This window comes from Nelumbo lutea, chromosome 3, assembly GCF_056320005.1.
Source record: "Nelumbo lutea isolate HS-2025 chromosome 3, American lotus-T2T, whole genome shotgun sequence".
Classification (NCBI taxonomy): domain Eukaryota; kingdom Viridiplantae; phylum Streptophyta; class Magnoliopsida; order Proteales; family Nelumbonaceae; genus Nelumbo; species Nelumbo lutea.
In genome coordinates this window covers 106,011,719-106,022,845 of record NC_142686.1, presented here as the reverse complement: position 1 = coordinate 106,022,845, position 11,127 = coordinate 106,011,719, and the positions used below count along the sequence as shown (strand labels likewise).

The 11,127-nt window shown below is 29.7% G+C and overlaps 1 protein-coding gene across 1 annotated transcript; it reads left to right on the top strand.

Moving 5' to 3' along the window:
- The first annotated feature begins 4,285 nt into the window (after positions 1-4,285).
- Positions 4,286-9,892, top strand: LOC148867388 (putative feruloyl esterase A). The gene is made up of 11 exons (XM_088976078.1): positions 4,286-4,560; positions 4,643-4,940; positions 5,773-5,852; positions 6,107-6,172; positions 6,315-6,362; positions 6,525-6,592; positions 7,166-7,238; positions 7,345-7,506; positions 8,219-8,413; positions 9,310-9,398; positions 9,494-9,892. The coding sequence occupies exons 2-11, from the start codon at positions 4,877-4,879 to the stop codon at positions 9,708-9,710; spliced, it is 1,062 nt and encodes a 353-aa protein (XP_088832204.1). The 5' UTR covers positions 4,286-4,560; positions 4,643-4,876; the 3' UTR covers positions 9,711-9,892.
- Positions 9,893-11,127: the final 1,235 nt, after the last annotated feature.

The following is an 11,127-nucleotide window of genomic DNA, read 5'->3' as shown; positions in this document are numbered from 1 at the left end:
AATTAACTCCAGCTATTGATTATTAATAATAATTATTGTAAACTACTTCTAATTAATTAATTATGGCTATTAAATACTAATAATAATTATTGTTAATTACTAATTAATTGTTGTTAACTACTTCTAATTAATTAATTCCAGCAATTCATTACTAATAATAATAATTACTGCTATTACTTAATTGATGATAATAATTAATTAGTGATAATATTGCTCATTATTAATTCAGAAAATAATTTCTTATAATAACTATTACTAATACTTAATTACTATAATTTATTACTAACAATATTCCTCATTATTAATTCGAAATGATAATTAATAAATATTTTAATAATGGTAATTAACAATTAAGGAATAATCATTGTATATTTATATTAACTCATATTAATTATTTTGAAAATAAATATCTAATGTTAATTACTATATTATAATTATTATTATCAGAAATTATAATTCATACATTTATATGAAATAATTAATTATATTTATCATTAATTATAATTGATAATATTATATTATATTAATTAATATAATTATATTATTATCAATAATTATAATTAATTATTACTAATACTAATGGTGATAATTATTACTTTGGAATGTTAATTAGTTAATGGTAATTAATAAGCATTTCAGTAATGTTAATTATTAATCGGGATATAATCATTTTATACTAATATTAATTCATATTAAATATTGTATAAATATATAATTAGTGTTAATTATTTACATTATTATTCTTACAAGTAATTATAATTAATACTATTATTATTCTCCAATAAATACTTCATTTAGTGAAAGTTAAATTATAAAACTTTCAATTATTTGATATTGTTAAACTTAAAGAATTATAAAAGAAAATATTATTTTATGAATTAACTAAAAATCATAATTATAAAAAATTAATTACTTAATAATAATAATAATAATAATAATAATAATAATAATAATAATAATAATAATAATAATAATAATAATGATATTACTAATTTCAAAACCAATACACACATAATAAGAATATATTATTAGTTTAATAATAATAATAATATACTTATTATTATTACTGATTTCATAGTTACTAATATGTTATTAATCTATTAACAATACTGATTATTATTAAAAAAATGTTAATGGAAAATTTTAATTACTTAAAATTATTTGCTGAAATTACCCATTTTAATTCAGACAAATAATTAATTATTAATTTTAATTTCTTCAAATTACTATTTACTGAATAATTTTAACTACTCTTTGATTTAACGAGCTTATTTTTGAATAATTGGTTTTTTATGTTCAATAATTTTTTTTTGCAAAATCCAAATAATTTTTCATTTGCAATGCTAACCATTTTATTTTTCTCTTATTCAGTTTTCTAAAAGATAAAAAAATAAATTAATGATATTTACCTATTTTTATCAAATTATGTATTTATTAAGTTGTTGTCAGTTGATGATGACGATGATGATGAGTCAACTTTTTGAAAGAGAGGGGTACTAATAATAATTAATTAAATTCAGCTATTAATTACTAATAATAATAACTCATTCATAATAATTAATTACCAATAATAATTTCTTATAATACATACTACTAATACTTAATTACTAATAATTTTTCTCATTATTAATTCGGAATGATAATTAATAATGATTTTCATAATGGTAATTAATAATTTAGAAATAATCATTTTATATTTATATTAACTCATATTAATTATTTAATGTTAATTATTTATATTAGAATTATTATCATAAATTATAATTCATACATTTGTATGAAATAAATAATTATATTATTATTATCAATAATTATAATTAATTATTACTAATAATAATGATTTTTGATAAAAATTAATTACTGATTATAATTACTTACTGATAATTAATTCCTTAATTATAACAATAATAATTATTTCTTCAGAATGTTAATTAATTAATGGAAATTAAAAAGTATGTTAATAATGTTAATTATTAATTGGGATATAATAATTTTGTATTTATATTAATTCATATTAATGAATTTATAAATATATAATTAGTGTTACTTATTTACATTATTATTATTATTATTATTATTATTATTATTATTATTATTATTATTATTATTATAAGTAATTATAATTAATACTATTATTGTCTCTAATAAATATTTCATTTAGTGAAAGTTAAATTATAAACTTTCAATTATTCACTATTGTTAAACTAAAAGAATTATAAAAGCAATTACTATTTCAGGAATTAGCTAAAAACTGTAATTATAACAAATTAATTACTTCATAGCAAAAAATATATATGATAGTAATAGTAATAATAATAAAAATAATTTAATATTACTTATTTCAAAATCAAAACAAACATAATAAGAATACAATATTAGTAAATTATAATAATAATAATATACTTATTATTATTACTGATTTCATAATTATTAATATATTATTAATCTATATTACTCAATAAAGACATGGAATAAAAAATATATTCAAATTACCACTAAATGAATGAACTAAAAATCTATGAGTATTCTAATTGACACATCAACGTTCATAAAATTATAATTTCAACTTACCTTTCCTATTTCTATCTCCCAATTCCCATAATTCAAACATACCATTAGGTTATGTACAGGTTTCCCTATCTTTTTCCTAAAGATAAATTATAGCCGGTGTACGTGCAACTTGGGGAGCTTAGACTTAAAATCCATAACCATGATTGACCAAAAGAAGTGTTGCCACCTAACTTGGATGTGATTCCCAGACTTAGGATGGTCCCATTATTCTTAATTCTTTAATGTTTCTTCTGTTGGATGAGCTTTGGAGTCCTGATTATATTATCAATTGATTGTAGCCATACATGACGGTGATTTGATTGTAGTCATATATTTTTTCATCTCTTACTTTAGAGGATGGATGCATCTTGCAAATGTTGTTTGGCATGGATTGTTTTTCTTAGCATCACTTTGAATAATTTTCTTCCTTCTTTGCTTCTTTTTTTTTTTTTTCCTGAAGCAGTTCCCTCATTGCCTCTTTGAATGGATATATTTAAATGCTTTTTATCCATTCATACGTCCCTAAATATAAGCAGTATTGTTGATATTGTTGAAAACTTTTTTGGGTGTGGGTTGCTCGACATTGATTTTTTACTGTTAAATAGTAAATTTCGAATTAAATGATACTATAGTTACCCCTTACTTAGTATGTGGTCATTGTCTAGATAAAACATGGTAAGTCTCTTAAATCAAATGAAGAGCTTACCCTAAATGTCTATTATAAATAATTAAAAAAATAAAATAATTCAAATTAAATCAAATAATTACTTGCTGAAAATTATTGGATTAAATAAATAATAATAACAATCAATTATTTATAGAAATAATTAGTAATAATAACAATCATCAAGTACTTAATTAAGTGAATAATAAAAAATTAAATAACAATCATCAGTTATCATTAATGTTTATTCAAAGCATGCCGCATAGTAATTACCAAATATAGTAATTAAACCTTAGATAAGAATCAATATTTATTAACAATCACTAAAATTGTTAAGCAAAATCATTAGTGTTTATTCTTAAATACAAAATATAAATTAACAAATCTATTATATAATAATTATACTCGGTTGGAAAAAAATATTTTAAGTAAATATTTAAATAATTACAAATTTAGTTATTATTATTACTATATAACAAGAAATTTAAATTAAATACTAAAATAAATTAATAATAATAATAAGAATGGTTAAATTAAAATAATAAGTGATTCAAGTTGAACTTAATGACTCGTATAATTGTACAGGTTTGACATATAAGGGTCAATTTATATGGACCTGTATGAATGTCTTAAAAAATGGCAATTTATAAATAGTAATAAAAAATAATGATAAAAATCATTAATGTTTATTCATATATATATATATATAATTAACTTTTCCGTACTTAGTACGGGCCATTCGCTAGTTTTTAAATTACAACAGACGATTTGTTCTGATGACACGGTCAACCGACTAAACCAAAATCCCATGGCCAAAGCAGTTTTTTTGGGTTCAGAGTCGGTTTTTAAACATTGGTTCAGAGAAAGCCCGACCCGAACCCGGATTCGTGAACAGGTTTAGTTTAGATCTCATAATTTTCATATCATTTACTGATTCGTTGCAGCAGGGAGTACTGTTTCATTAAGATCGCTGCAGACACAACAGAGAGCCCAACCGCCCAAGAAATGACAACGGGGCGGGCCCACCGGCCCAGCGCAAGATAGAAGCTGCCAGAGCCAGACTGCGATGTCGTCACTACGACTGTTATTGTTGCTTGTTTTATCCAACTTCCCCTCTTGTCATTCTTGGCTTTCGTCCTCTCTACGCTGTTCAGAGACGGAAGTTAAAAAGCACAAGAATACAACCAGAGAAGACTGAAGACCTCCCAACCCAAGCTGGAATTTAGGGCTCCGTAGCTGCCATCATTGTGCGGCTTCAGCTCCCTGGAATTCGACGCTAAATTCCGGGGTTTCGCCGGACTTTATTTGACTGGTTCCTTAAAAAGGTCGACGGTTACGTCGGTAGGGTATGTATTTGTATACTGCTCTGGCGTTTCTGGAATCTTTGCCCTAATTTGCTGCTTATAATTAACTGATTCCGATTTTCAGGTCCTGATTGTTCGTGGGGAAGACTTGGGCATGAATTTCGACTGACTGCGGCTTCCATTTGAGTTATGATTATTGTATTTGATTCTCTCTTTCCCCCGTTTTTCTTGGCGGTGGGAGGGTTGAATCGAGTTTAGAAGTGAAGAAGCCGAAACAGAGAACGGAACACTGAACTGTGTGAAATCGTTGTCGTTTATTTTTGGTTTGCTTCTGATTGTTCGACTCTTGGGAAAGGATATGAAACGACTGTGGTTAAAGACGGCAATTTTAATATGTTTATTTGCAGCTTCTGGTGCCAGAGGTTAACTCCTTCCCCCGTTGAATTCAGTTCTTTATATTAGATGTTAAATGTATTTTCGTTTCTAGCAGCTAATTTGCAGATTATGAGGTATTTTGCCTGCTTCCTTATATGGAAATTAGGAGTAGATTAAGGGCAATATTGTTTTTGTACTCGTAGCAATCGTAGTTATCAGTCCAAAGACGTCCGTGTGAATTCTTGAATTCTAAATTACTATGCTCATAAGAAAAATTGGGATAATTCTGTTCTAGTTGGTGAATTATTCTATGCACGAACATCTAAAAAAAGGTTAGGTAGCTAAGCTAAATATATTTCATGGTGGAGTGGAACCGGTTCTATTGATATTCTGCATCCTCGTTTTAGTCCTTGAAAGTTGAAACATTGTACTCTTATTTTGCAGTTAATGCGTGTAAAATTAGTTGGGTGTACCTGTATCCTATCTGTTCAAGCTTTTAAAATAAAAAGAACAAAGTAAAAATTCTGAGTAGCCAACCTTATATATTTTGTTGGAACCATCAACAGGGTAACTGTGATTATGATTTGACGGAAATTATCTTTTCATGAAAATAGTTATTTTTTGTACTAATACTTGTGCAAAAATTTTTATGCATAGTCATTTTTCTATTGTTAAAAGACAGCTGAAATGGGATGAGGGAAAAAATCTTGCTATTTACAGCTTTTGAAACATCTCATCTAATATTTTGATACATAGTGAACCTTCTCCTTGTGTGTTAACAAAAACTAAACTTAGAGTTGGGTGATAAACTATTGATCAGTTTCTAATGATATTTTTCTGATGTGGGCGGGCCCATAACATTTTCATTCACTATTACAGAGCTTAAAGCGAACAACAGGGACCATCTTCCTGTATACAATCACACTCTTGCCACAATATTAGTGGAGTATGCATCTGCGGTAATCTTTTACATTAATATTTCTCTTGAATTAGTACTGGAGAGTAACCAGAAGCTTCTGTACTCACCATTTTTTTTTCCTATTGCAAATTGTTATTCAATTATTCAGTTTTGATTGACATGGTTCATGATCTCAGGTTCAATAGACTGCTTGCTTGACTAATTGTAGTACAATTTGTTGTTGTCTTGCCTAAGTTCAGCTCTTGAGCTATAACTTGTAAATGATTATCAGAGGCATGCTTCTATATTTTGCAGGTATACATGTCAGATCTAACAGAACTATTTACTTGGACATGCTCAAGATGTGATCACATGACCAAGGTACTTCTACTTTTTATATTCTGTGAATGTAAAATTAAGATTTGGGAGCTTATTTCTGGTTACTGCCTAAACAGTGGAAGGATATAGCATTTTCTTCCTTAATGATTAGGCAAATGATAAATGTTCTTTTATATTGAAACAGGGATTTGAAATTATAGAGTTGATTGTTGATGTCCAGCACTGTTTACAGGTAGATACTATTGCAAACATGATATACTTTATAGCCAGAAAACTATACTACACCACAATGATTTGTTTTATCAAAATTTTCTTCCACTGTTTTGAAAAGCTAAATGCTTCTTCCTCTTTGCTGTCTCCAAAGGTCTGATCTCACTGTAAGCATCTTCTGCAGGCATTTATTGGTGTAGCACAGGATCTTGATGCCATTGTGATTGCATTTAGGGGCACTCAGGAACACAGGTATAAATGCTATGAAGACCTTATACATTAAAGTTGCAGTAAAGTGGATCTTTTGGAAAAATCTTTCCAAACTCTGAAACATTAAATAACTAACTTGGATTTACTTGAATGGCCTTAAGCCCTCAATTGGCATCAATGAGCCATGTCAGAAGATTATATTGGATAGTGAAAGAATTGTCTTATCACTTTCTCTTACTCTTCCACTAGCATGAATAAAGAATAACAAAAGAAAAATAGAGACAGAGATTCAATAACCTACACAGGCGAAGTGTCATTTTGCCATCTTTAGTTCCTTGAATTCAATTCTTTTTTTTCTCCCTCTGAAGTCTGAATTGTGAGTGCAGGCTCAGTGGACATCTTACAAAAGTAGCTGCTAATTGGCTGTAGGGATAGGTTATGAAACTTTCAATAAATTGGGCAAGTTACCTAGGAAAATGGAATGACACATAATAAACAAATTATATATAGGGAAACTAGTTGACTTTGCTAGTGTGTTGTTACTTGTGCAGATGTTACATTTATCTATCAGTTCTTGAACTGTAATTTCCTTCTGGAATGACTCGATGTCTGCAGCATGCAGAATTGGATTGAGGACCTATTCTGGAAACAACTAGATCTAAACTACCCAGGCATGCCTGAAGCTATGGTATGTAGGAGTTGGGTAAAGAGGGTTTTAGAAATGACATAGATATAAGAATGAATATGCATGGCTTGAGTCTTATTAGCTTTCATTCCATAACTTTTGGATTCAGGTTCACCATGGATTTTATACTGCTTATCATAACACAACATTACGACCTGAGGTTATACATGCAGTTAAAAGAGCCAAGAAATTTTATGGGGACCTTGACATCATGGTGACAGGGCACTCAATGGGAGGGGCAATGGCATCCTTCTGTGCACTTGATCTCGTGGTACATAACACTTCTTTATATATATGCTTAGTGTTTCTTATGACTTCATTTTCTTTATGTGCTTACCTGCCCACTCACTAAATACTTATAAACTATAATTACAACTTATCTTATTTTCCTTTTCACCTATTTATATTTAAATATCCTCGGTGGTGAACTTGAGTGATAAGGGTATCTTTTTTCTTTGTTTGCTTCCCTCATGAAAATTATATGAAAAACATCTTTCATTTCCTTGGTAATCTGATATTTGCTCATATTTTGGCATTAGGCGACTTAGTGCACTTTTAACAGGACCTTGAGTTTCAAATATTCAACAAAATCTTTCTAGTTTAAAGTTTTTCATCAGTGGCAAAATATGAGCACAACAAATTGTCCTTTTTCGCTTCCCTCTTATGAAACCTCTCGTGAAACTTAACTGAAAAAGCATCCATCTTCTATTCCTTTTATATCGTGGCACTAGGCAACACAGTGTAGTTTTAATGGGATGTTCAATTCCAAACATTCTAGGCATAGCTATCTTTTTAATATGGAGTTGTTCAATATGCTCAAATCTAATTCTCTCACAATTTGTATCATGGATTTTTGTTGGAAATCCATTTCTTGATTAACATGTGTTTCTTCATATTTTACTGCATAGCTTTCATGGAACATCCTGTACTTTCAACTGGAACTTGTGTTGGAGTAATAGTGCTTTTTATTTACTTGTTTCCAGGTTAACTATGGGGCCCATAATGTCCAGGTAATGACATTTGGACAGCCCCGTATTGGTAATGCAGTTTTTGTATCCTACTACAGAAAACATGTGCCAAATACAATCCGTGTGACGCATGCACATGATATTGTGCCTCATTTGCCTCCATACTATGCTTATTTCCCACAGAAGACATACCAGCACTTCCCAAGAGAGGTAACATGAGTGAAAATTCATCCTTTTAATCACATTTTCTTTTGTGGGTGAAATCATGATAAGATTAGGGGTGAGCAAGAAAAACTGAAAAACCAATCGAAACTGAACCGAAAATTCGGTTAACCGAAGGTATCGGTTCGGTATTTAAAAAACCAAAATAGAAAACCAGCAGTTAACCGAACCGACCGATATACATATATTTATATATATATATATATATATATATATATATATATATTTTATGCATATTTATGTATATTATATATTATATATTATATTTTCTATACACTATAAATTAATAAATATGCATTATATATATAAAAATATATTTATAATATATAATATATAATATATTATTTATTATTCAAAATATAATTATATATATATATATTTCTAGTTTTTATTATATATTTATATATTTTCTATAATATATATTGTAAATAATAAAAACTGAAAAATCGTCGGTTAACCGAACCGATCAACTGGTTAACTGATTGGCTTCGGTTACCAGTTTTCCCAAAACTGATAACCCCGGTTCGGTTTCAAAAATAAGCTCACGCCCCTAGATAAGATACACCCTTCTATCTTCAAAGAAACACTCTGAAATAAATTTACTCTTCATCCTCAAGGGCTAGATAAGAGATGTTGAATTCCGGATTCTGAGATCCTGCAGGCAGACAGACCACTGCACGCATGCATCTAAACGAAACATCACTGCTATAATGGACTGTTTAGTTGAATATAGTTTCATAACCGTTATTTTCGACACTCTGAAGCCTTAAAAAGGTGATAGGTGTCTGTGTTTGAATTTTCATAGAATCGATTGCGAGCTAATAAGTCGTCATGTGTTTTGCTCCTAATGATCAATAACATCCAGTCTTTTACTCTAACTATAGGTTTGGCTCTACGAAATTGCTTTGGGAAGCCTGGTATGTACAGCCGAGAAGGTTTGCGATGGTTCCGGTGAAGATTCTTCTTGTAGCAGGCATTTCTCTCTTCCTCCCTTGTACTTCCATATTTTTAACAAAGCTGGTAAGGGCTCTAACGCTGTTGTTTTTTTTTCTTCCTCCATCATTGCAGATCTGTTACAGGCAACAGCATCACAGATCATTTAAAGTACTTTGGTGTTGAGCTACAAGCTGAGACATGGAGTTCTTGCAGAATTGTGATGAGCAATAACTTGTTAAGCCATAGCACAACGGACCTCAATGGGAACATAATTTTATCAAGGGACCCTGGTACTTCTGCCTTGGAGCTTCGTATGAAAATGGGGAAAGGCAGCAGCTCTGTTTTGTAATATATTAGGGATCACCTAGTGATGTGTTGTAAGAAAGCTGCAAAGAATTGTAGGGTTTCTTGTTTCAAAGGGAGCTAATGGAGATTCTTGCAGTGGGAGTGGGAAAGGAGTTTGTATATAATTGTTGTTAACATTATGTACATTTTCACCGTCTATGTTAATGACTTCCAGATTTCAGCGTATTTGAGATATGGTAGTATGATTTAACATTAAGGCCCCCCATTCACTTTTGGTAAGTCAACTGGGTAAGTGTTTCTCAGGAAATATTTTATCTGGTGCATTTATCCATGTTCTTTTATTTTCTATATAAATAAGGCAATGACCATTTTAACCATAAAAATCCATTATTAAAAGGGGTATTTTTGTCCCATTTAAGTATTGGTAATTTTTCTCCAATGTGGAAAAGTTATTTATTCACTTAGGAGATGTGTATCGTTTACCCTTAGAAAATAAACTTTCCAAAAAAAAATAATTTATTGGTTAATGGGAATCAAAGTTTAAGAGGGTTATCAAATGGCCCCTTAATATATAACCAACCAAAGTGGGAAAACCACAAGACATAACTATGAGTAGGCAAAGTATTCGAGTCCAAATGAGTGTGAGTTACTTCTGTTTTGGATTTTACATTGTTTTGTTTAGTTTGTTTGCAATGTATATGGAGTAAAATATAACTTGAAAGCAAAAGCTGAAGCATGATTCTGATTAGGGGTGTTCATGGGTCGGATTGGGTCGGTTTGGGTCAGTTTTGGTTTTGCTCCTATACAAAAGGACACCTAATTGAATTTTAATTGTAATTGTCTAATGGATTGATTATTTGGTATAAAAGATTATAAAAAGTTAGAAACTAGGATAGATTGTCTATTCTAATTATAATTGCCTAATGGGCTTTCTAGTTCTAGTAGAAGACTAGTTATAGTTAAGTAGGAAACTACTCAAACTAGGAACTACTGAACTAGTAGAAGACTAGTTTGGTTTGGGTCGGGTCGGTTTCAGTTTTCTATCGGTTTATATATTTGCCCAACCCAAAACTGACCGGTACTGATGAAAACCTGACCGACTCGGGTTGAATTGGTCCAAATTGATCGGTTTGGTCGGGTTGAGTATTTTTATGAACAGCCCTAATTCTGACGTTTTTGTTGATGAGTGATGATCCTCCCGGGTGGTTGGGACCAGTTTTACAAAAGGACTGTGTTTGGTGTTTTTCTTGTTTTTTGGGTTTTAGTTGTGGTCTGTAGCTGTAGGTAGGTTTTGTTGGTTGTCATGCTTGGGTGCTTGTTGAGGCCTTCTTTTTGTTTTCTTTGTACTTTGTGCCTCTGTGGTGGTGCTTTTTTAAGCAGAAGTAAATCAGAATTTGCACTTACTATGCATTTATGCTGCTGCAAATGAATTTGAGCTGCAAGCAAACGGAGCACCCAAG